This window comes from Chrysemys picta, chromosome 3 (genome assembly GCF_011386835.1).
Source record: "Chrysemys picta bellii isolate R12L10 chromosome 3, ASM1138683v2, whole genome shotgun sequence".
NCBI classification, from domain to species: domain Eukaryota; kingdom Metazoa; phylum Chordata; order Testudines; family Emydidae; genus Chrysemys; species Chrysemys picta.
Window position 1 is genome coordinate 137,828,876 of NC_088793.1, and position 27,314 is coordinate 137,856,189.

Sequence of the window (27,314 nt, forward strand, 5' to 3'; positions counted from 1 at the left end):
CATTCTCATAAGGCATATAAAATCTAAGGAGACTAATACCAAGCCCCCTCTTTTTTCCTTACCCCTTGCGAGACTTACTTTCATCAAAACGTTAAGGCAAAAAGACACAGCAACCACTCAGATCTGTATGTTTTGCTGCATTATGTACCTACACAAATTGATGCTACAAATGAAAACAGGTTAATAAGATTATTTTGACTTCACTTTAAGAGCATAGCAGGACCACAGCAGGCTGTATAGCACAGCACACCAGCTTCCAGTCACTATTTTAGATTTGTGCCATCTGAACATTCAAGCCCTGTGATTTTGAGCTTCACTGTCAAGTACAAAAGCTTATTTGGACTCTTAGAAATGGTTAAATTGAATTTTAGAATTGAAGAACAAGCACTCAAAGCTTCAAAAGAGGCTTCGGGGATTCATCCTTAGTCACCGTCTTGGATAATTATGTACATAGCTACAACAGCATGCTTGGAGCTATTGAAAATATAAGCATGATTGAGTCTCTGCCACAAAGAGCTTGCAATTCAACTGCAATTTAGAGATTTCAGTTGAGACACAAACAATGCATTGGCAGAGAGTGCAACCAAGCCTGTCAAAAGCTTCTCTTAGTTTAACAACATTATACAATAATTGTTAGCAGAAAGTACAACACTAATCAAGGTATGTGTTACTCTTTTCTGAGCCTAGTAACATACTCTACAGAGGAACTTGTATAGAGATATGCCATATTATATTAGATGCCCTAAATTATCAGTCAAAGTACACAGGCCCTGTACAAACTATACACAGTGTTGCACCATAATATGGAAAATGGCAACAAATGTCTGATATCAGTCATGTATTTTACAGCATAACCCTCAATTTTCCCAGAGATCTGAGGGGTGGAACAAATTAGCACATTAAAAACTATGGGAAGCGGACAATACACAAGTCAGCTAGAATGTCCCTCATTACACTGTGGACTCCCCAAACCAACTGGACTTTGGCAAGCAGGCTAGCATCTTTCTCTGCACAAAGGCTTTGGGAAACCTTAAGTGCTTGGTGCAGGCCAACGTGTGTCTCCTCACCACTTTGTGTCTTTGTGGAATCCAGAGTGCCATGAGGCATTAATGTCTGACCATAGGAAGTTTGGTGCATTAGGCATGTGTTCTATATACACTTATATAAAAGGTTCTATTATCCCTTACCATATTTGTTGCTTTGACTGACTACTTAGTTACTACAAACCAGGTGCTGGTGAGCAGTGTGCATCAGTGATGCAGACAGGCACTGTAAAGAAGGCTGGGTGTGTAAGAGGGATACACAGAAAGATCATTTAAAGATGTATACACATGTAGACATTTTATATACATGATTAACCTATCAGATACATTGTTTCTCTTTTCTATATACTTTTTAAAATTAAGATACTTATTTTAATTGAAATTAGGAATCTCTCAATCCACTGTTCTACATATTATTGCTCTATTCCTGTCATCTTCCCCATTATTTTCGACATTTCTTTGTATAGACCCTGAATAGCAAACTGGAAGGGAAGAGGTCAAATAATCCAGACACTCCTGAAATCCCCTCAAGAGATTTGGGGAAATCTCCATTAGCTGTTAGCAATGTAGGGCCAATGACATGATCTGGCAGTTCTACTTCCATCCAGTGGTGAGCAATGATACATACATACGTTCACTAGCTGATTAGTTACAAAACTGAATACCGCCTTTTGTTGTGTCTAGACACAGACATTTTTAAGAGTAAGTGTTGATGATTATGAAATTCTCAGGATTAGAATCAGGTACTGTCATAAACATACAGCTAAGGGTAGCATAAAATCCCTCTTTACCCTGTAAAGGATTAATTCCTCTTTTACTTGTAAAGGGTTAAGAAGCTCAGGTAACCTAGCTGACACCTGACCAAAAGGACCAATAAGGGTACAAGATACTTTCAAATCTGGGGGTGGGGGCGGGGAGGGGAGAGGGCTTTGTTCTGTCTGTTCTGTGTGCTTGCGGAGACAGATCAAGAAGGCAAGCAATCCAACTCAATTAGAATTAGTAAGTACTAATACGGGAATGCATTAGCTTATTTTTATTTTGGCTTGTGATTTTCTCATCTAGAGGAAGGTTTATCCTTGGTTTTGTAACCTTAAGATTTTGCCTAGAGGGGGGATCCTCTATGTTCTTGAGTCTTTTGTTATTCTGTAAAGTACTTACCATCCCGATTTTACAGAGGTGATTCTTTTATCTTTTCTTTAACTAAAATTCTTCTTTTAAGAACCTGATTAATTTTTTCATTGTTTTAAGATCCATGGGTTTGGGTTGGTGTTCACCTGTACCAATTGGTGAGGATATTATTCTCAAGTCTCCCCAGGAAAGGGGGTGTAAGGGCTAGGGGGGATATTTGGGGAAGGTAGGGCTCCAAGTGGCCCTCCCTAAATGTTTAAATTACTTGGTGCTGACAGCGTTACTTAATCCAAGGTACAAGGAAAAATCTGTGCCTTGGGGAGTTTTTAACCTAAGCTGGCAGAAATAAGTTTAGGGGGTCTTCATGCAGGTCCCCATGTCTGTACCCTAAAGTTCAGAGTGGGGAGGGAACCCTGACAGGTACGACAGCTAACATTTTTACAGCATGTTAGACACTGTACAAACATGATAAAAGTCAGATCTCTGCCCCAAAGAGCCTATGTTACACAGTCTATCTGGTTGTAGATGAACAGTAGGCTACAAGCAATAGTATATGTCAAATTTACTACAAAGGCATTTGAAAGGAGCTGTCCACTTGTGAATGAAAACTGCATATAGTCTTGTCACTTTTAAGTGTGGTGGATCTGTATGATGTGATTGGAATAACAGAGACTTGGTGGGATAACTCACATGACTGGAGTACTGTCATGGATGGATATAAACTGTTCAGGAAGGACAGGCAGGGCAGAAAAGGTGGGGGAGTTGCGTTGTATGTAAGAGAGGAGTATGACTGCTCAGAGCTCCGGTATGATACTGCAGAAAAACCTGAGTGTCTCTGGATAAAGTTGAGAAGTGGGAGCAACAAGGGTGATGTCGTGGTTGGAGTCTGCTATAGACCACCAGACCAGGGGGATGAGGTGGACGAGGCTTTCTTCTGGCAACTAGCAGAAGTTGCTAGATCGCAGGCCCTGGTTCTCATGGGAGACTTTAATCACCCTGATATCTGCTGGGAGAGCAATACAGCGGTGCACAGGCAATCCAGGAAATTTTTGGAAAGCGTAGGGGACAATTTCCTGGTGCAAGTGCTGGAGGAACCAACTAGGGGCAAAGCTTTTCTTGACCTGCTGCTCACAAACAGGGAAGAACTAGTAGGGGAAGCAAAAGTGGATGGGAACCTGGGAGGCAGTGACCATGAGATGGTCGAGTTCAGGATCCTGACACAAGGAAGAAAGGAGAGCAGCAGAATATGGACCCTGGACTTCAGAAAAGCAGACTTTGACTCCCTCAGGGAACAGATGGGCAGGATCCCCTGGGAGAATAACATGAAGGGCAAAGGGGTCCAGGAGAGCTGGCTGTATTTTAAAGAATCCTTATTGAGGTTGCAGGAACAAACCATCCCGATGTGTAGAAAGAATAGTAAATATGGCAGGCGACCAGCTTGGCTAAACAGTGAAATCCTTGCTGATCTTAAACGCAAAAAAGAGGCTTATAAGAAGTGGAAGATTGGACAAATGACCAGGGAGGAGTATAAAAATATTGCTCAGGCGTGCAGGAGTGAAATCAGGAAGGCCAAATCACACTTGGAGTTGCAGTTAGCAAGAGATGTTAAGAGTAACAAGAAGGGTTTCTTCAGGTATGTTAGCAACAAGAAGAAAATCAAGGAAAGTGTGGGCCCCTTACTGAATGAGGGAGGCAACCTAGTTACCGAGGATGAGGAAAAAGCTAATGTACTCAATGATTTTTTTGCCTCTGTCTTCACGCACAAGGTCAGCTCCCAGATTGCTGCACTGGGCAGTACAGCATGGGGAGAAGGTGACCAGCCCTCTGTGGAGAAAGAAGTGGTTCGGGACTATTTAGAAAAACTGGACGTGCACAAGTCCATGGGGCCGGATGCGCTGCATCCGAGGGTGCTAAAGGAGTTGGCGGGTGAGATTGCAGAGCCATTAGCCGTTATTTTTGAAAACTCATGGCGATCGGGGGAGGTCCCAGATGACTGGAAAAAGGCTGATGTAGTGCCCATCTTTAAAAAAGGGAAGAAGGAGGATCCGGGGAACTACAGGCCAGTCAGCCTCACCTCAGTCCCTGGAAAAATTATGGAGCAGGTCCTCAAGGAATCAATTATGAAACATTTAGAGGAAAGGAAAGTGATCAGGAACAGTCAGCATGGATTCACGAAGGGGAAGTCGTGCCTGACTAACTTAATTGCCTTCTATGATGAGATAACTGGCTCTGTGGATGAGGGGAAAGCAGTGGATGTGTTATTTCTTGACTTTAGCAAAGCTTTTGATACTGTCTCCCACAGTATTCTTGCCACCAAGTTAAAGAAGTATGGGCTGGATGAATGGACTGTAAGGTGGATAGAAAGCTGGCTAGATCGTCGGGCTCAACGGGTAGTGATCAATGGCTCCATGTCTAGTTGGCAGCCGGTTTCAAGTGGAGTGCCCCAAGGGTCGGTCCTGGGGCCGGTTTTGTTTAATATCTTTATTAATGATCTGGAGGATGGTGTGGACTGCACTCTTAGCAAGTTTGCAGATGACACTAAACTAGGAGGCGTGGTAGATACACTAGAGGGTAGGGATCGGATACAGAGGGACCTAGACAAATTAGAGGATTGGGCAGAAAAAAACCTGATGAGGTTCAACAAGGACAAGTGCAGAGTCCTGCACTTAGGACGGAAGAATCCCATGCACTGCTACAGACTAGGGACCGAATGGCTAGGTAGCAGTTCTGCTGAAAAGGACCTAGGGGTCACAGTGGACAAGAAGCTGGATATGAGTCAACAGTGTGCTCTTGTTGCCAAGAAGGCTAACGGCATTTTGGGCTGTATAAGTAGGGGCATTGCCAGCAGATCGAGGAACGTGATCGTTCCCCTTTATTCGACATTGGTGAGGCCTCATCTGGAATACTGTGTCCAGTTTTGGGCCCCACACTACAAGAAGGATGTGGAAAAATTGGAAAGAGTCCAGCGGAGGGCAACAAAAATGATTAGGGGTCTGGAGCATATGACTTATGAGGAGAGGCTGAGAGAACTGGGATTGTTTAGTCTCCAGAAGAGAAGAATGAGGGGGGATTTGATAGCAGCCTTCAACTACCTGAAGGGGGGTTCCAAAGAGGATGGAGCTCGGCTGTTCTCAGTGGTGGCAGATGACAGAACAAGGAGCAATGGTCTCAAGTTGCGGTGGGGGAAGTCCAGGTTGGATATCAGGAAAAACTATTTCACTAGGAGGGTGGTGAAACACTGGAATGCGTTACCTAGGGAGGTGGTGGAGTCTCCTTCCTTGGAGGTTTTTAAGGCCCGGCTTGACAAAGCCCTGGCTGGGATGATTTAGCTGGGAATTGGTCCTGCTTTGAGCAGGGGGTTGGACTAGATGACCTCTTGAGGTCCCTTCCAACTCTGATATTCTATGATTCTATGATTCTATGATTTCCTCACAGAGCTTGTGGCTGCTATCTTCGGTTTACTTCACAGAAGTAGCATGTCCATGCAGCCACATTTCAGCTATAGCTTAATTTTCAATTAATTGTCCAAACCCCGATATGCAGCTTGATTGAGAACTAACAATTTTCAGACACTGAACAACACTGAACAACACAAAAGAGGACTATGTGGTCCTGGTAACACTTCCTCCCCACTTCAAACAGCCAGATTTCCCATTCTAGAGCTAGCTCAGGAGAGCAGTGCTGAAGCAAGCGGTATCTTCTTGGAACATCGGAGGGACGTGTGTACATTTCCATGTGTACATGTGTGATAACAGGAGCAAGGAAAAAGGCAAATGTGCATGTTACATGTAGGTGTTTAGGTGAATTAGCAAGTGTTCAGAATAAAAAGGAGAGAGAGAAATTAGCAGAAGACATGTTTTTGAGAAAGACACTATCATTCCTGAGCTGCTACTAAAGGCAGAAGATCTCATCAGAAAATTACCTGGTTCTCAAGTAATGTGGAAAATAATCTTGAATAAGGGTCTTATCTGGCACGGAGAAATACATCTTAGAAGAGGTGTATAAAATACACATGAAAAACTGCCATGTATTTGAAAAAGGAGAAAGAAGACTGGAAATAATTAGTTAAAATAAAAACAGCCTCTTCTTGCAGAGAGTATAAAATATCTGTATCTTTTTATCCTCAAACCCCAAAAGCTATGTACATTTAACAATATCAATATACAAAACTATAAAAACTACCATCAGCAACCTCACTGGGCAATTGCTTAACAGCACACTAACATTTTAAGATAGGGAAAGAAAAATAACATCCAGTGGAAACTACAGAGGGATAATTAGATAGACAGAAAAAACAGCAATTACCCGAGTTGGAAGCTGGCCAGGATGGCTGCTCTTGCTAGATGTGCCATAGAATGTTTAATGACCACAAGCACCACTTACTGCAGCGCCTTGGCCTTACCCCCCAAGTACTAGTCTGACCCCACTTAGCGTGAGATCTGACAGGATCACAGTACAACGCATAAGGTGTATTTTTTAAGTGTGTGATTTTTACCTCTGTTTCTCACAAGGCTATCAAAATGCACCACAATCATTAACAGATCAGCATAATGTGACCACTAATGGTTCGTGGGTAGCATGAGTAAAATGTCCTGAGGCAAACTTCCTGTAATTCTTTCAGCGTGGGTTCCAGTAGGAATTTGCCAAGTATGCTATTTTTAGAATGCTTTTATTCCTCTTCAGTGTTTGGATACAAGTATGCATAATTTGCCCAATCATTTCACTCACAGACTTTGTAATGTATTAAATTGTTAACTGTAGTTGTTATTTGCATAATAAGAAGTACAGTTTCATCTTGATGCAGAAGAACTCACATGTGTATCTGCCCATTAATGTTAATAGAGGTTATGGGCAGATCATAGAATATCAGGGTTGGAAGGGACCTCAGGAGATCATCTAGTCCAACCCCCTGCTCAAGGCAGGGGCCAATCCCCAGACAGATTTTTGCCCCAGATCTCTAAATGGCCCCCTCAAGGATTGAACTCTCAACCCTGGGTTTAACAGGCTAATGCTCAAACCACTGAGCTATCCCTCCCCTGCAATAAGTCCCTCTACACTGGCCAGCATTGCTATTATATATTTCTGTTTTCAGAGGTTTATAATCTGGCGTTAAAAATTCTTGGACTGAATCTTGGCACACAAGGTTTTAGCCCAGGAATAGATTTTTTTCACAAAATTAGGAAATAATGGGATTAAATACTTTGGAATCCATGGCCCAAATTCAGCTGTGGTTTAACTCCACCAACTTCAATAAAGTTACACCACACATGAATTTGGCCCTTAAGTATATAATACCACACAGACACACGCAGAGTATAAATGCATATATATTCTGTATTTTCACATTCTTTGTTTTCAAATTATTTGAAAAATCTGTTTTAAAACAGATCCTGAGAGAGAATTTAACAAATTTGCACTTGAAAAAAGGAAAAAAAATAATGGAACAAAAACAATGTTTTTGTGCATAAATAATTATTTAATGTCAGCAGGGACGGCTCTGGCTTTTTTGCTGCCCCAGGCAAAAAAGCCTCTGGGCGCTCCTCCCGCCCCCCCCCCCCCCACGCAGGGGGGGGGGGTGGCCGGAGCCCTGGCAGGAGGGCGGAATGCCCGGCCAGGGCTCCGCTCTCCCTGGTGGCCGGGGGGAGAGCTCCGGGGGGGGAGGGCAGCCGGAGCCCTGGGAGGAGGGCGGAGTGCCCAGCCGGGGCCGGGGAGAGGGCAGCAAGCCCGGCTGTGGCCCCGCTCTCCCCAGAGCCGGAGCACCACACCGCACCGCCCCCCTCCAGGTGCCGCCCCAAGCACAAGCTTGGTGGGCTGGTGCCTGGAGCTGGCCCTGAATGTCAGTCCCCTCCCCCAACCACACACTATGTGCTTGTTCTATATGAGCACATGAATGTAATGTTGGCTAATTGTCCTTTTGTGCAAAGTTTACATGCTGATATAATTCCGCATTTGATGTTTTATTATCACAGCCATTTGTAATGATTATAAATTAAGAAGTGCCCTTCATTTGAGATATTTAATAGCACAGATGTTGTATTTGTAAAAATCTTAAAGGAATGCCTATACAAAAATGACAAGCTACCATCACAACATTCTATATAAAAATCAAATGCAGATACAATTCTTGATTTGAAATTTTGCTAAACTGTAATGCTTTTAAAAACATTAAGTGGGTATAATCAGTCAATTGACATTATTCTAAATAAAAGAGAATGCGATTTAAAGTAATATTTCACTTGGTGTTGTCATGAGCAGTAATATGTAATACAAGTAAATGAAAATGAAAAACCCACTCTTGCATTTTAATAGCATAACTGTAAAATTCTCATTTAAGGACTTAATCCTGCAAACAAGATTGCACTTGCTTAACTTTACATAAGTGAATAGCTTAATTGGCTTCAATGGGAATGTTCTTGTGAATAAAGTTAAGCATGGGTGGAAGTGCTTGCACTTAAAAGGCCTCACTGTAGTAAACCAACAGATCTAGCTTGTCTTTATAATAAGCCAGTTGCAAAACCTCCCTCCATTACATTGTGACCATCATTCTGGCCTGTATTCCAGAATTTGTTTTCCATTTGTACAGCCTGTTTAAACACTAATGCTTCGATACATACTGAAGTTTACAAGATTATTTAAAGGCTCCAAAAAAAAGCTGTGAAATCTTCATTGTATTGACAATTTTCAATTTCTCCTTTTAGAGAAGTGTCACTGACCAGTTTGAGAGGTTTGCAAGCTTCTGAGTATGTTGCTTTGCAGAAACCTATGCAACATGAGAATGTGGGCAAGTGTTGCTGTGAAAACCTGACGCATGGATTTTAGAAAATCCAAAATGCTAATCAGGATTTTATGGCTAAATCCTAATTTTTGCATTCTGTGCATGTCAAAATATAGTTTTACAATCATCTTTTCTTTAGTGAACTAAACAGCCATACACCATACTTTAAAATGTTGAATGCATGATAAGTTGTCTTATTCAAGTATGACAATAATATAAAAATCATTTTAGGATAATTCTTCATTTCACATACAGTCAAACCTCTTATTCAGGGACACTGGGATTTAGTTGGGAATTGGTCCTGCTTTAAGCAGGGGGTTGGACTAGATGACCTCCTGAGGTCCCTTCCAACCCTGATATTCTATGATTCTATGACATTCAGAGCAAGTATACTGTGGTATAAATGGAACTTTTTGCCTTTAACTCACACATTCAGAATGAAGGTCCCCATAGTACCATTAACTCTGCCACTTGCTGTCCAACTGTAAATAGGACAACTAGAAAGAGAACCCATCATATTGTATGTCAATTATACTGTGAAATTGGAATTTATTCCATTAAGTATATGTAATATTTAAATATCCTACCCATTCCCAAAGTTAAAACATATTTATTAAATAAATATTTGCCTACTAAAATATTATGGTGCTTAGTTTTAACCGATTGTGCAACAGAAGACTCTGGGCCCAATTCTCCTCAGCTTGCGCCTTGCAAAGTTAAGTGCAAAATGGCTCTAGCACTCCAACAGCACTGTGAGTGAAAAATCCTGGATTGAAAGTATTTTACATTCACTGTTTTGTATAAGAACATAAGAACGGCCGTACCGGGTCAGACCAAAGGTCCATCTAGCCCAGTATCCTGTCTACTGACAGTGGCCGATGCCAGGTGCCCCAGAGGGAGTGAACCTAACAGGCAATGATCAAGTGATCTCTCTCCTGCCATCCATCTCCATCCTCTGACAGACAGAGGCTAGGGACACCTGTATCTAACTGTGGGATTCCTTCAAGGGGGACAGATCTACTATAACATGTAGGATAGATGATTGTCTACAGCAGCAAAATGGTCTCTGGCCATTTTTTGTTTGAGAGATTGTAGACCTGGGACAAAATTACATTTGTCAAGGTTTGTTCATTAAATGAAGACCCTAGAACTGGCTCTGTGATCTGTTAATGATACCAGAACCCAATGGGAGTACTTCATGATCTTGTCCAATAACTTCACAGCCTTCAGTAAGTCCAAATATTGTCTTGCAGCCAGCCACATCTCAAATTACACCTATACACTCATCATTTTAACATCTTCCCATTGGCCAGACCATTTCCAGGTAGACAACTCCACACTTAGGTTTAGCTATAAAGCAATCCATTAACTTCCACATTTTTTTTAAAAACTAATGATTTTTTCCCACTTTAATGCTGAATTAATAAATGGATACTTTTGTTGGGAGTAGCAGTCAACATAGCCTGTACAACATTATTCTTCAACAAATCTGTGGCCACCTAGAACTTCATAATTGGAAGATCATTATGGCAGAGCTGAGATACTCCTGCTCCATAAACATGAACTCTTAACCCATTAATGTAAGAATTACTGACAGCAGGAAAGGGCCTAGCACAAAGTCAAGCAGTTCTGGTGCCATCCAGTAGAGGGGAGTACTATACATGGAACTTTACCAACTTAATTATATGTTCATGAGTTCAGTTATTTGCATCCACAGAAACTAGGATACTTTGAACAGTGGGAAAAATATAATATGTTTGGGATGGAGGTTAATATCAGTTAGTGAAAGTTACTGGAATAATATGTGATAGAGAGGATTTGGGGGAGGAACAATAAACTCTGATTCTTATAGTTTTTAAGACAAAAAAATAAGATGAACTTCTGTAAATGAACAAACCTCCTTCATAGGAGTTGCTGTTACTTCTACTGAAACATGTACTATTGAAGAAAAGGTACCTTATTTTAATATAACTTCCACTAGTATCATTGACCATTTCTTTACAAGTAAAAAATGCTTTTGGAAATAATGTCTCCTATAAGTAAACTGTAGACATAAGTCTGGACCCACAGCAGTCAAAGAAAGACAGAGAATTAAGATGAATCCTTTCATGGGAACCCCACACTCTACATGCTTATGGGAGAAAAAGGTCAACTTCTCAGAGGCCACTGTATGCTATGTTTTCTCTTTTAAACCCTGAATGGTTTTTATCCATTCATAGGAAGTATCTTTGGCTGCACTCCTCCTTTTCACTGTTCAAAAGAAATCCCAGAAGTTATATATTAAGGTATATAGAACATTTTGTGCTGCTCTACATGATGCAAATTTCTGCAAATATTTTCTGTGATGGGTGCACCTTCTCCACTACAGAACCTAAGCAGTTATTAGCCATTTTACAGTGTATAGGTTTGACACCAAGATCTACTTCAGAGGAATTCTACAGTCATTTGATAGCATAAATAGAAACAACGAAAATGAAAAGGATTTTGTCAGTCGATTAAAAAAAATGGAGTGGATTTTTGCACTTATGAAGGAGAGAAGCTAACAACATTCATTAGGACCAGCTATGAAGTGGGCAGATGCTGTGAAAGCTTTCATGGTACAGCTCAGTCCCAGCCTCAACATCTTTGTTTTTTTCCAGAATTCAACCTCTGTTGGGCAGAAACTAATAAATGCAAATTGGTGCCAGTAATTTAGTGATAAATATCCACAAGGTACAAATAGTTAATATCTTTTAAAAATATATAAATAATGATATTGACTACTTATATACATTTGCAGTTGCACTACTAGACTGAAACAAGGGACAGCAACCCTCATGCTTCTGATCATAAGTTGATTTTATGTGGGAGTCAGTAAAAAATTTTCATATATGGTACTACAACACACACATGGCCTTGTGGGATGGAACGTTCACCTTCCTTTGATCCTGCTGATATGACAGTTCTTATGTTAAGATATTAGACTACATAGACAACCAAACTCAGTGTACCTATAGCCTGAAAACAGATTTATAAATTAGTTTGAAATGAAAATATGGTGCATTAAAAATATTGCCACCTACCTGTAATTGCCTTTCTGCAGTAAATCTAGTATTGCCATTGCTTAATTTATCTAGACTATCTAGAAAAGCCTTTGAGTAAATTCCTTGCAACGCATAGCAGACAAAGGAAACGCCCTTTTCCCAAGAAATCCAGTTTTCAGTGGATTTGCAATATAGCCAATTCGTTCCCAGATCAGATGACTATGTGGATTTCTTAGAATACTCATGTTAAGTACACGATTGGTGTCCAAGAACCCCTTTGCACCACTAGTGCTTTAAACAGTATGAAATTCACTTTGAATCTTACCAGAAAAGACACTGGGAATCTTGGAAAGAAAACTTTTGACTGTACGAATAGGAATCCCATTTTTCTCATCCTGCATGCGTGCTATGACGTCTTCCATCTGAATATAAAGAAAAAATAAAACCAGCATTATTTCCTGGCAGAAATCTATTATCTGAAAACCTTAATTCAGCCTCCCAGAAATGAGGGCCTGCTACCTTTATTTGACTTTTTTCCCCAATAATTTCATTTTTTATTTGAAGAGGATAAAAAACCACAAGTTCTTTATTTAAGAACAGCATTAATGCAATGAGAGTTTGTGCTCCGACAATACTTGAGAGAGGAATGCTGAGGCATAGCAGGAAGATTTCATTCTAAAGAGATTACAAACCATTATTAGAGACAGAATCTCACCTTCTATTAATGTTACCCAATATAAAAGAAACCAGTAGCTCTTAGAGTGTCTAAAGCAGCTATCTAAACTCCCCCCTCTCCCAAAAGATTCCAAAATGGTGTCTGTGATAGTCTCATTCACAGGTGGTTTAGATGCTGTAAAAGCTTTTTCCTCTATTCAAAAGCCCCAGTCCTCGACTTAAATGGAAGTTATGAGTGCTCACTTCCTTGCACGAAAAGACCCATGCAGTCTTTTTGGTGATTGAGGACTGTATCAAAAAGGCTATTTGAAACTAAAATGAAGCTTAAGTCAATAGCAGCCTATATTCCCACTTCTCTCTTGAGACGAAGAGAAAGAAAGGACAAATGTTCATGGTGGGATTTGCCTTCCATTGAGACAGTACAGCCAGAAATGTAGGTTGTTTTCCTGGTAGCTGGCTGGCCAAGAAAAGTCTTGAGCCCTTTTGTATTATTATTCTGGGTACTTTTATTGTATTAGCTAATTTATGCCTGACTAGATTTTACAAGCCAACTGGGCCTGCATTTGTTCTAATTCAAGCTAAAACCAAACTTCTGTTGGCTACAAACGAAAGCATGAGCAAGCCCTTTTATTAGGGAATCATGGTCAAAATCCTGACAGACTGATTAGTGGATATATTATATATGGAATAAGATATCTCAAACTTTATCCTGATATATAGTAAACTTTAATAAAGAAACACAAGTTAGACAAATTCTCTCTGTATATATTTTAAAATATACAAATGAAATAATCCAACTAATAATGATTTTACCCCTGTACATTCCTTCATTGTCATTAGTAATAGAATCCAAGCTCCATGGAAAATCCTTGGTTCTCTATGTTAAAGTACATTTTAAAATTTTTGATTACAGAGAATACTTGGAGATCCATTTACTGCAATTGCACGTGGATTATATATGGACAACTCGGTTAAGAGCACATAGGTTCAGCTGTATAGGCAAACATATGTTAACTTACAATGCATATCTTGTGTGTGAAGTGCATAGCAAGATGTGGAAGACTAAAAATAATGCTTACAACTACAGGTTACTGAAAATGTAACTCCAAAGAAAGGAGATGTTCATTATATTTATGAAAAGTAAATGAAGTTAATGCATGATCTTTGGATACACATTCTTTAAACAAAATTTGGATATTAAGAACTGACTAAGGAAACTGAAATAATGCGACAAATCATCTGAGAGTTGGAATCTGGCCCTGCATTTACTATCTAAAGAATAAAGAAGACCCTGCCTCTATTGAAGTTAATGGGAAGGTTACTGTTAACCTTAATGGCAATCCTGAATGAAAAAAAAGTCTGTCAGCTTTAACATAAGACTTTCATTTCAGATTAAAGATCCATTTTCAACCATTGGTGCATAGGTCGCCCACTGAAGTAACCAGGACAACTAGAGCAGAATTTGGCCCTAGGATGGTTCTATTGAATCTGCCTCAGAGGACTCTGCAATGTGTTGTTACACTTCAAGTTCAGAAATGAAGATCCCCTGAGCAAAACCTTTCTGAAGCTTTAAATATCAGCATTGTGGACTGACTGGCTTAATCAGTATTCACTGATTATAGTTTAAGTGAGTTTGGATATTCTGAAACTAGATATAACAGAACACCTGCCTCCTAATTAGTTACAACAGAGCTAGGATTTCTTGCATGTGCTTAGTTGGATTAGAAAGCCTTGTCTCATCTCACAAAAACAGCACAAACAATGGATTTTTTTAGACAATCACTGTACAATATTATACATAAGATCTCAGGAGAATGAAAAGTAGAAAAAATGCTCTGATTTATGTCTCCAAAACATCTAATTCAATACATCTCAGTACATAGCTCAATTCCCAGTGTGTACAATTCTTTTTTTTTCCCCTGTTTTGCCTGTTTTAAATTCAGCAAATGTATAATCTCTTCCATTGCAAAACATTATGTCCTCATTTAATTATATTTGGGAAACAGTCCTCAAGGCTTTTCTCCTCAGTTAGTCATCAACATTGACTCAAACAATACAAAGGATAGAACAGCTTAATTAGGGAGATAAAAAGAAATCCTCTTCTAATTTTGATTGAGAAGTCTAATCTGGGAAACACAAGCTGCTGTTTGACATAGTAGCTTGCCTTCCCGATGTGTCACAGTTTGCTGCTCAGTCACCTGACTTGATGGTCAAATGTGAAGTATAAGCTGCTTTGCCTTGCCTCTGTAGTAGCTTCTTGCTGTTCCTTTATTATCTGCTTATCTGTTTAAACCAGACTAGCTTTGACAATGCATTGGGATTTATTAGTCTTAACCTTTATTTAAAAAAAAAAAAAAAAAAAAAAGCTGGGGTGATGATGGGTTCTCAGGTTGATCCTGGAACCTTTCCAGAGGTGGTGTTCAGTGCAGTAAATATTTGTCAAGGTAAGATGGAATGGCAGACAAGGTAACATTGAAACCTCTAGTCACATTACATGTAAGGGAGAAAATATCCAGCAATTTAGAAAAGGGCAATTCACACCATGTATTTATGAACATATTGTTATCTGTCTCCCCCGTGCTTCCATTTCCCAACTTGGAAATCTATATTTGAGGGCAATAGGTCCAAAAGCAGCACTCATATTCAGGCAAAATCCCAGAGATCAGTCAAAGTTTTTTCTGTGTAGGGGATGCAAACTTGGTCCCCATATTTGAAGCAAAATCTATCTACACACTGATGGCCACACTCATTGTACTTGAGGCTTTTCAACTTCTAAAAGAACTTTTTAAAATCTTTTATAATAATTATTACAAGATCAAACATGTATATGGTGTTTTGGTTTGGTTTCCAATAGCATTAAATCTCAGTGAGGGTGGCACTACATATTATATATTATCTCCTTCCCATTTTCCTCTGGTCTTGCTCTTTATGAATTTATAAAAAGATTGGGAGTGTGAGGTTTGAGACCCCTTCTGTCCTACTAAGCAACAAAAATATTCAAATCCCTGATCCTCAAATGAAAAGACTACACAGAATATTCAAAATCAGTCTAGTTACCAATAGTTCAAATGTAGTATTAACTACTGTACAGTAAGAAGAGTCATTCATAATTTTACCAAAATTACAAAGTTCTCTGGGAGAAAGGGCTTGAGCAATTTGTACACTTTCAAGATTAAAAATAGACGAAATTACTTGTCTGCTGTGATAGATTTTAATGGATGTCTTTTTCATACTCTTTAGGGGAAGGATGAAATGAAAAGACACTCTTTGAACTCTCATGGAAATGATTAACCTCTAAGTGTTAACGTAGCAAGATGGAGAAATAGGGTACTTATAGTTCAATTTTAAACCAAAAGATATCCTTAAATTAAGAGTTTCAGCCTTTAATCATACCAATGCATGCTGTGATCCCATCAGATCTGACAAAGAAGAGCTGAGCTGATGCAACGTTTGGATGAAAAATCTTTAAGGAACACATATTGTAGGTGATGTAGAATGGGGCAATGGCCATTCAGTAGGTAACTCTCTTCCACCCTAGTGATTACTGATGCTGAGCCAATGTGTGCATCTGCATGGCACTGTGTTGCCTTTTGGATGAGATGTAAAACCAAGAATTTATCAAGATATCATAACTCTTTCCTAAGAAAAAGAGTGTTAGGCCTGGCATCCTGGAAAAAAAAATTCAGATACACCAATAGAGTTATCTTCCTAAACATCCTCGACAGTTTCCACTGAATACAGTGTAGTTCACTTCCTGTTCTAACCTGCCGGGCTATGTTGTGCACTGTAAAACTAAAACAAAAACAGATGCATTCTAGCAGGGAATGTTTCCTCCACCTAATTCAAAGGGTTAGGTTTAACTTTTAATGCTTGCATACTGCTTTGAGACCTTTGAATGAGAGTTGCATAGAAGTTCATTTCTACTGAAATCCTGCAGTTAGTAGTATGTCAAAACACTCGTTATCTTGAGTGATTAGGGATTGCAGGTTTTCAACTAGACCAGTTTTGTGCTTGAAATAAAAACTGTAGATTTAAATACATAGGGACTTATATCCAGTTCACTGCAGGTGACACATGAAAATTGTTATAGCTAGAACTAAGAAAGCCATTTTTAAGTTGACACTGAAGAAAATATATGTAATTAGAATGTACTAGATGCTTGACTCAAGTTGAACTCCTGGAAGAGTTTGTTTTTTACTGTTCTTACCAAAATTAGACTTGGAGAGAAAATTATGCCAACCATATGGTAGAATGAGTGTCCCATGAGAATTATTGAGATTTTGAAAACTTTTCCCAGCCTGAATCAGGGTGCAAAGTAAAAATTTTGAAGATTTTCATTAACTGATAATCTGCAAAAAAATTCAGGTCAAGACAATAAAAACATTTTGTATGGATAATTTCCAGCCTTTTCTTTCTCTTTTTAAAAAGATTTTTAGCATAAATTAGCTAAAATTTCTGCATGAAAAGTTATCCCAAAGCAAAACTGAAACTTTTAATTTAAAAAAAAGTGTCGAATTGGGATGTTCCATCAATTTCAACTTTTTTTTTCCAATTTTTTTTTTAAAACAGGAGATATGTCATAACAGACCCTTTCCCACAAACAGTTTCAGTTTCAACAAACTGCCATTTTCCAATGAAAAACATTTCCTCAGAAAATTCCCTGCCAGCCCTAATAATGAAGCATGAAATACATCTTTTTTACTCCAATCCTGATGGCCATTTTGAAGAATTTCTGTAGACAATAAATTCTCCTGCACTTCTCAGGTACAGCTGTGTGTCTTTTGTAGACTTTCGACTGGTGGTCAAGTTTCCAAATTCTAGTCCCCTTGCTACACCTCTAGCTCTATGAGGAAAAGCGGCCCGAGGAAGAAATTTCACAAACTCCGAATCTACAGCATCCGAGAAAGATTGTCAGGTAGAAGCCTCATTGATTAAATGAAAAATAGGCTGTTATTTCATAAGCTTCATAGGCTCAGATTTTTAAGGCCAGAAGGGACCATTATGATCAGATAGTCTGACCTTTGCACAATGCAGGCCACAGAACCTCACACACCCACTCCTGTAGCAGACCCATAACCTCTGGCAGAGTTACTGAAGTCCTCAAATCAAGATTTAAAGACTTCAAGTTATAAAGGATCCACCATTTACTCTCGTTTTTAAACCAGTAAGTGACCAGTGTCCCATGCGGCAGAGGAAGGTGAAAAATCCCTAGGGTCTCTGCCAATCTGACGTGGGGGAAAATTCCTTCCTGTCTCCAAATATGGCAATCAGTTAGAGCCACCAGCCAGACACCAGGGAAAGAATTCTCCATAGTAACTCAGAGCCCTCTCCATTTAGTGTCCCATCTCTGGCTGTTGCAGATATTTGCTACTAGCAGCTGCAGATGGGCCACTTGTCATTGTAGTTAATTTCATCATACCATCCCCTTCACAAACTTGTCATGTTCAGTCTTGAAACCAGTTTGGTTTTTTTTGCCCCCATGACTCCTGATGGAAGGTTGTTCCAGAGCTTCACTCCTCTGATGGTTAGAAATCGTCATCTAACTTCAAGCCTAAAACTTGTTGATGGCCAATTTATTTCCACTTGTTCTTGTGCCAACATTGGCCCTGAATTTAAATAACTCCTTTTCCTTCCCAGTGTTTATCTCATTGATATGTTAATAGCGAGCAATCATATCTCCTCTCAGCCATCATTTGGTTATGCTAAACAAGCCAAGCTCCTTAAGTCTCCTCTCATAAGGTAGGTTCTCCATTCCTTTGATCATCCTAACAGCTCTTCTCTGCACCTGTTCCAGTTTGAATTCATCCTTTTTAAACATGGGAGGCCAGAATTCCACACAGTATTCCAGATGAGGTCTCACCCATGCCTTTTATAATGGCAGTAACAACATTTCTCTCTCTACTGGAAATACCTTGCCTGATGCATCCTAGGACTGCATTAGATTTTTTTATGGCTACATCATATTGGTGGGTCATACTCATCCTGTAGTCAACCAATACATCCAGGTCTTTCTTCTGCTCTGTCGGTTCCAACTGATAAGTCCCCACTTTATAGCAAAAATTCTTTTTGTTAGTTCTTAAGTACATGACTTTGCACTATTAAAATTTCATCCCATTTCTATTGGTCCTGTTTTCAAGGTCCTCCAGATCTTCTCCTTCATATTGGCAAGACATCCAATGTGTTATCCGCAAATTTTATTAGCATACATACTTTTTGTGCCAAGGTCATTAATGAAAATGTTAAATAAGACTGGTTCCATGACCAGTTCCTGAGGAACTCCACTACTAACCTCCCTCCAACCTGACAATTCACTTTTCAGTATGACCCATTGTAGCCTCTCCTTTAACCAGTTCCTTATCCACCTTTCAATTCTTGTATTAATCCCCATCTTCTCCAATTTAACTAACAACTTCCCATGTGGAATTGTATTAAATACCTTACAGAAATCCAGGTAGATTAGATCTACTTTGTGTAAGTAATCAGTCATCTTCTCAAAGAAAGAGATTGGATTTGTCTGGCATGATCTGTCTTTTGTAAAACCTTCTTGTATTTTATCCCATTTACTATTTACCTTTATGTCCTGAATTACTTTCTCATTCGAAATTTGTTCCAAGACCTCGCATACAATTGAGATCAAACTAATTGGCCTGTAGTTTCCTGGAACACTTTTTCACCCTCTCTTAAAAATAGGTACAATATTAGCAATTCTCCAGTCAGAGGGTCTGACCTTCGAGATTATGTATTCATTAGAAAACCTTAGTTTGGAGATTGCAATTTCATATGCCAGGTATTTTAATATTCTTGATGGAGATTATCTAGGCCCCCTGATTTAGTCCCAAGAAGCTGTTTGATCTATCCAGCTCAAAATGTTTTTGAGGTCTTACAATAACATGGATTAACACATCCATGAATGTAGTCTAAAATCGCTCAGTGCTATCCTGATTTTTAGTCCATTTAAGAGATAAATATGTTCCTTTTTTAAAAAATATACCATTGTTCCATTCAATTCTCATGCTCACGTGCTGCAAATGTAATGTGTCAGACGGCACTAATCCTATATCACCTCAAAATAGCAACAATTGAAAAATGTAACATGTTTTAGAAAAGGTTTTCCTACAACTCGGGGCAAAACACTTAAAGAATTATGCCACATACTAGACAACTCTCTCACACATAAATATCCTCTTTGAACCTTGAATCTATCTGGAGTATACAGTTGGCTGCATGCAAAACTGATACCATCAAGTGCTTGTGGAATTAGAACAGGAAATATGAAACAACAGTGCAATTATTTGTGTAATCATTTTTCAAGTGTGTGTTTGTTTTTTAAAAACAGTTAAAGCAAAATATGGATTTTAGCAGAATACATACATTTATATGTATATAAAATATGAGTGAAAGTCACAGAACAACTCACCAAAACATTTTCTTTATTACCCTATATAGTTTTGAGCTGAAACACAGCAGCAGGTGGTCAACCTGCTGAAGTGAAAGCATTTAGTGCCTTCACGTTAAAACAAGGAGTTTCAAACACACATAGGGTGACCAGACAGCAAGTGTGAAAAATCGGGACTAGGGGTGGGGGGTAATAGGAGCCTATATAAGAAAAAGACCCAAAAATCAGGACTTTCCCTATAAAAAATCGGGACATCTGGTCACCCTAAACATACACCAGATTTTATGTAGTTTCAACTACACAATAGGTATGTGCCTTGCCCTCTTCTGTGAGACCATTCACAGATAAAGACACAGAAAATAATAAATAAATCACCCATGGATCAAGCATTCACTCTGAGGCTTAGGCATCTGGATAGCTGACGTGGGGCTGCAGTGCACATGCACACAGGCAGAAACATATGTGTCTAGAAAACTTTTACTGCAAAATTTTAGCCGCTAAGCTATTTTAGACTCCTACAGGGTCCAGAAGCAGCTGTGAGGGGCAGGGTTTGTAACTCCCTGTGCGGCCTGATTTTGGGATTTAGGTGCCTAAGTCCTTTTGTGAATCTACTCCTAAGATTCTAAATAGCTTGGGAAATGCAATTAAATTTACTTAGTTATATTTGTTAGAACTTTATTTTAGTAATATTATTCTTGATTACTTCAAGATCAACACATTACTGATATGCGGCGAGACTGGGGGAAACACTGTTTATGTGTGGTAAAGATTAAGATTTACTTCCCATTATGTGTTCATGTGTATCTATCTTGAAGTTTTATACTGGCACCTATCACCGCAGTATCTGAATATCTCCCATGTAAAATCAACAGCAAAGCCCCTAGTGGATTTCACAGAGACTCTGGCACTTCTCCCTTTTCAGGGGAAAAAAATCTCTGCTTGCGGTAGGGTTTTTGTTTTGATATTTAAGATTTTTTTTCTACTGAATAGAAGAGAGAGTCAGCATTGTGATCCTGTGTGTGTTGTCATCCTTGTGGTGCTAAAGCTTTTTCAAAGAGGAAGGTTTGGCAAGTGTTTCCTAAAAGTGCTCAGACTCTGGATTTACATGATCTTCTCTGGAAGTTTGTTCCATATCTGAATACCCTTGATCAAGAGCCCACTTCCTTCTGGGCTCTGTAATCTGATTGACCCAGAGAAGTACAGTTGTCTCAGTGTTTCATAGATTGAAACTGGACCTCTAATGAACTGGAGGAATAAAGCCCTAACTGTCAAAACTGGCATTGGAAGCTGACTGGAGTCACTGTAGGGATATGAGCACAGACCTGGCATGCTCATAGCACCCTAAGACATGGAGAAGGTGGGCAGCTGCATTTTGTACCAGCTAGAATTTGCACATTGTCTTAACATTCAGCTTCTGATATAGTGAATTACAGCAATCCGTCTTGAAGGTGACAAATGCAGGGATAATCGAGTCCCAGTCTTCATCCAAGTAGGAAGGGATAAAGTTTTCCAGCAAGCTGGAGGTAAAAAACAAAAACAAAACACACATTTTTAAATAATGATGCTAACTGGTCATCCAAGCTTAGCCAGGTCATCTTAGGAGACAAACAGGACTCGGAGGCTTTGCACCACTTCAATGAACAAGGGCAGTATGCCTTCAGTGAAGACAGCATCTCAACTAGTTTTTCAAAGCATTTCCCCTTTGAACCAGATCACTTCAGTCTTGCCTGGATTTAGCTTGGGCCAGCTGGTCTTCATCCACTAATTGATTCCTTGTAAGCAGTCTGACATTTTAGTGGTGACGGTGGTTGTGTTAGTAGAGAATTATATATATACTTGAGTGCCATCAGCATACCATTGCCAGTTATACCCCTCGGGGTCTCACTCTCTCCCCCAGTGATCTCAAGTAGATATTGAAGAGAAGCAGGCATAGTATGGATTCAGAGAGGAGGGGCAGTTTTCCAGCCAGCCCTAATGGTGAGTAACACGAGTTCTGTTTTGCAAAAATTTTGAGGTTTTGAAATTTGTTTCATTCCACATCCGGATGAAACTGAGACCTTTCATAATTCTTCACAAAAAAATGGGACAAGGGGAAAAGATTTTTCAAAAAAAGTCTTCTACTACAGAACAGCCAATAGCCCACTGGTTAGGGCACTTACCTGGGAGATGGAGGAACCAAGTTCAAGTCCCTACTCCAATGATTATTTGTACAGAGTAAATTTGAACCTGAAAAAATCTCCCACCCAGGCTACATCCCATAAAGAGATGGGGAAGAAGGGCACCACCACCTGTTCCCAAGTTGTTTTGTGAGGTCAGTGTGGGTTAGACGTCTAACTCACTTTTGAAAATCCCACTAGGTGCCTATCTGCATTTTTAGGCACCTAAATACCCTTGCAAATCTGGCCTCACCAATGATTTGTGGATTAATATACTCTGCACGTAGGAAAATACATTGCATGTGAAAAAAACATTTTTTCTACTCACGACATGTGTACAGGATTTATAGAGTTCTCTATTTAGTTAATCCACTGTAACAGCATTATATTTACTGACCCATTCAAAGAAGATATATTTGCAAAATTCAACACTTTAGTTAAATTAAGGTTTCATTTACAAATCCAAGTCTAAAGCTTGCACAGTATGGGCGCTGATGAAGTAACAAATTATTGGTAATATAAAACACTATACCATAATTTTCTTAGCGCGTTATATGAATTATTTTCCTTTTAAAAACTTATTTGCATGCAAGTGACTTCACTGATTCTTTAAGATGGTTTGTGTTTGAAAAATGAAAATAAATTTCTCAGTTTTGCACACTGTAAAACTGCATGGAGTTTTATAGACTGTGATAGAGAAAGCCAAGGCTGCCTCAAAAGGACTGAAACCCAATTGAAAGGGTGAAATAGTGACCAAAATGAAGTCAGTGGGAGTTTTGCCATTGACTTCAATGGAGTCAGGATTTCACCCAAAGAGTATGGGAATACAGAAATGCAGCTACAATGGGAGAGGACAAGTAGGCATTATTAAGGGGAGGTGAAGGGAATCAACTCTGGAAGGGTTGGTGAAAGAGATGGTAATTAAAGGAGGGGTTTGTGGAATGGAACTTTGAACAGAACAAAATAGTATTTATACATTTGCTAAGATATGATTTGAGCTTCTAAATAGTGTTAATTAGAGCTGGTCAGAACATTTTTAACAAAATGTTTTTTCATCAAAACATGCTGCTTCAACAAAGTGTATAGATTTCAAAGAAGTTTGCAACAGGAAGTTTCTGAGATCCAAGGTGGACTCTCCAGTGGTTTTCAGGCAGAGACAGCTAACTCAGAAACCTGACTTTTTAAACCCATAAATAAATATTTCAGCACAATTCCATTTTGTAGAAACATTTTAAAGGTTTTTGTTTTGTTCCAATGTGGAATAAAAACAAAATTTGAAACCTCAACAGTTGTTGCAAAACGGAATTGTCATCCTCTGGCCAGCTCTAGTGCTAATATTTTAAAGCAGATGAAAACAAACCACACATTTAAAAAAAAAAAAAAGATGTTCTTAAAGGGATGGCTCAGGACTAGATACAGCACTTCCAGACAATGGAGTGGGGAGCAGCCGTTAGTTCATTTCACATCTTGGGTGTTGTTATACTGACAGGAATCACTTGCAAAACCACTAGCCTCGAGATGATACCATGTAAACAGGACATAGTCACTAGCTAAAAACAGTCACATGCCTCATCAGAGTACTTGGACTGACTTTAAGAGCCAGTCATTCCATCTCAAGACAAACAAAACAGATGGCGTCTCAGACTATGGCAAAGCGTTACTAGTTCATCTGTAAGTGTGTTTTTAGATGTGTATTTGTACTATTGGAGTTGTCACCTTTCTTGCCTGCCTTCCAGATAACCCCAAACAAATTCAACAGATGACCTGGGCTCATATCTGCTCTGTTTGTTCATTTAGGAGTGACGGTTCCCAAGGAAGGAGGGGGACTTTCAGAAAACATACATTAACAGTAGCCAAAATTCTGCGGGAGGAAACCAGAACTCAAAAGAATATTGAATAGTTTGAGGGAAAACAACATTACAGGTTATAGAAATGAAATACAGAAATGAGAATTCTACATTAGGATTCAAGGCTGAGACTTTTGTGTATTCTGAAAATCTGTAATGAAGGCTTTGGTTAGTGAGGAGCATTTTATGACACTGTAATATGTAATTTTGAAAGGAGGAATGCTCATTTGCAGAAAACAAAACATGACTACCTTGGAATTTGTGTTAGTGTTTTCCATTAACATTTTTTCTTAAGTGGACAGAAATCATAAGCAACCCAATTTCCTCATATTTTCACCATCCATGATCTGAGATACTGCAAGACTACCAGTTTTCATGTCATTTCAGACCTTTAAATTGTTCTGAGTCTCTGAACTCCATTCAATTTAGAAATAGAAATACTGGAACTTGTGCACAGATGCTAAAGGTAACATTTTAGCCTCTACTCTGGTACGACCTCATCTTTAAGAATTGCATCATTGTGCAGGAAGCTTTCTGTATCAAATAAATAAAATGGACTCAACATATCCTTGGTGTAACTTTACTGAAGGCAATGGAATTACACGCAGAATGAATGGGTTTCACATTCTCATTTTCTCTGTGTTTTATCTGTTCTACAGTACCTTAAAACAAACACATGTTGTGTGTGAAGCTGAGTGGAGAACAATTAAAATCCTGACTGTTCCTGTTCTTGGAATGTGTGCCGTTCACCTGTCTTCAGTCCGAGAACAAGGTAATAGGGAAGAAAGCAAATGAGCCACAGGGTTACAGGCCTAACAGAGCAAGGATAGTGGGTCAGTGAAGACCAAACCCAAAGAAACGGTCATCTTGCACAACCTGGTGAGTATATGCTACAGGTCCCCCTCTGTGCTAATCCATAAAAGTTACATGTTGATACAGCCTTTGACCAAGTGCCTGGATGGGCCACACTGAGAACGCCCCACTCAGGGCAGACTGCAAGAAATAGGGCAGACAATCCCTCAAAACTAGTGGTTTATTCTATAGTTTCACCAAGGCAGTAACAAGAGACCTTCTGCAGTACCATGCTGGTTAACCAGAAGCCAAACACGGTCCCCTTTAGGCATTCCAGCCCCAGCTCCCATCCAGACAACCAAGAAGAAGTGCATTGAGTCTTCTCCTTCTGCAATAGCAGTGTCAGCACTGTTACCTAGATACATATTCTTAAAAACATCATCGTGTGTAATGTAAAATAAAAAATCATTGACAAAAAGATTTTTGCCAGTAGCAGCCTGGGAACTATAATGCAGACTATAATCACTTATATAAAGGACAGGCAAGCAGGAGAATTCTAATCAACCCTCTGGTGACAGGAAAGGGGATTTCTCAAAGCCAAGCAACAATTCATCACTGTCTCTTGTCTGTTATACTATTTGCTAAGGCTTACGGTTAATTAGACCATAACAAATTTAGAGAAATACAGGGTTGTCCTCATCATGAAAACAAAGTGCTTTTGGCTAAGTGATTATACTGAACTTTTACATGCATCCTGTGCATAGATAACTGGGTTGAACTGTGCTGAGGACAGAAGATGCATTTCACAAAGGATTTTTGATATTTCAAAACATGGTTTCATTCTAAATGAAAATTAAATCCCAAAATTTTGAAAATTCTCTAAAGAAATATTTTCAAAAAAAGGTCAATTAAAACATTTTGTTTTGGTAAAATAACAATGTTTTGTTTTGATTTAAACTTTATTTTATTTTGTATTATATTACAATATAATACAAAAATAATGAAGTCATTTCAAAATTTAAAAAATTAAAATATATTGACTCCTACTTTTGACTCCTACTATTTTGACCCCCTACTTTTCTTCTAAAAATGAATTTCTGGCTAAAATCAATGCAATTTCCTGAAAGGTTTCAATTTCTGCATATTCTGATGGAATACAGTTCCATAAAAATTCCTCCAACGAGCCCTAGAACTGGGCTTTTAACACATTCTGTAACTCAGACATGCAATACCATGCTTTATGATGCAAATGTTTCTTTGCCATGCAGTTCACACCTGTCTCTCAGTAGACAGACCCAGGTCAGAATGGGACAGAAGACTGAGCTACCTTGTCACCCACAGTGGCAGGATCACGTGAAGAAGCTTCTCCTTCCTCTGCCTGTGCACTGTCTTCTGGAGCACAATGTCTCTAAAATAAAACCAGGTGCTTACACAAAGCTTAGCCTGTTCTCATTGGATTTGCATAATCAAGGGATTGCAGTTTCCTGTAAGATATCCAGCACTCCTGATCTCAGATGGGAAATAATCCATCTCTCTCTCAGCTGAACATTTCAGAGCCTCAAATCAGGTTTGGTTTAAGTAGAGGTGAAAACTGGAGTTGGATGGTTTCTTATTTTATCCTTGTGACGTTATGAGTGTGATATAATATCTCATTGAAAGATGACAGGGCCAGAAAGAGTTAATTAATTCACCGACTGACCCGACCCATGGGTGAACTTTAGAGACTGGCTAGGAAGTTAAGTAAATGAATAGAGCTTTGAAATGTAAGTCTGCATTGTTAGAGATAGAAGGGTAGATGTTTGCTCAGGTCTTGTAATATAAGCAAACAATTCTTGTCTATTGCTATAGCTTTAATTTAAAGATCAAAAAAGAAATAACATTTATGATGATACTTGAGTGAAATAGTATTATTGTCTATATGTCGCTTCGAAGGTTGTGGTAACCTGTATCTGAACTATTTAATGGATAAATTACTCTGTGTTAATTGCCAGGATGCTTAGAAGAAGGAAAGTTGAGCCTATTGTTTTCTCAGGCCAAAAGGCTGCTGGAAATGTATAAAAACCTTGGGACACTATCCTTCTGCATCTCAGATCTGCTTTGGGTTTCAAGAGGGGGAAACCTTAAGCCACAAGGATTGAGATCCCCAGTCATTGACTGGAGTCACCCTGAATATGGACATTGGACTATAACCTATGGACTATACCAAAAAGGACTTTTGGCAACTACAAGCTCACCTCTGCTATGTATCTGAACCTCAAGAATTGAATTCAAGTCTGTATGCATATTGATCTTTTAACCAACACTCACTCTCTTTTCTTTTTTAATAAATTTTAGCTTAGTTAATAAGAATTGACTATAGCGTCTATTTTGGGTAAGATCTAAGTTATAATTGGACCTGGGTATGTGGCTGATCCTTTGGGATTGGAAGAACCTTTTATTTTATATAATGAGATAAGATTTTCAGTAATCATCATCATAT

General features: G+C 39.1%; 1 protein-coding gene and 1 long non-coding RNA gene across 29 annotated transcripts in view; one reads left to right on the forward strand and one right to left on the reverse strand.

The window, feature by feature from the left end:
- The window catches only part of RGS7 (regulator of G protein signaling 7), a 448,509-nt gene that overhangs the window by 227,060 nt on the left and 194,135 nt on the right, over positions 1-27,314 (reverse strand). For all 28 annotated transcript variants that reach the window (XR_010599787.1, XR_010599786.1, XR_010599788.1 and 25 more), the window contains one exon: positions 12,295-12,391. Coding sequence is in view for 22 of the 28 variants with exons in the window: in XM_065589102.1 (XP_065445174.1) it covers positions 12,295-12,391 (97 nt within the window). In the remaining 6 variants the exon portion in view is untranslated. Of the gene's footprint in view, positions 1-12,294; positions 12,392-27,314 lie in introns of those variants that run through there.
- LOC122173519 (uncharacterized) lies at positions 1,984-27,196 on the forward strand. The gene is made up of 3 exons (XR_006174023.2): positions 1,984-2,042; positions 24,703-24,922; positions 26,104-27,196. It is a non-coding gene; the product is annotated as an uncharacterized LOC122173519 (long non-coding RNA).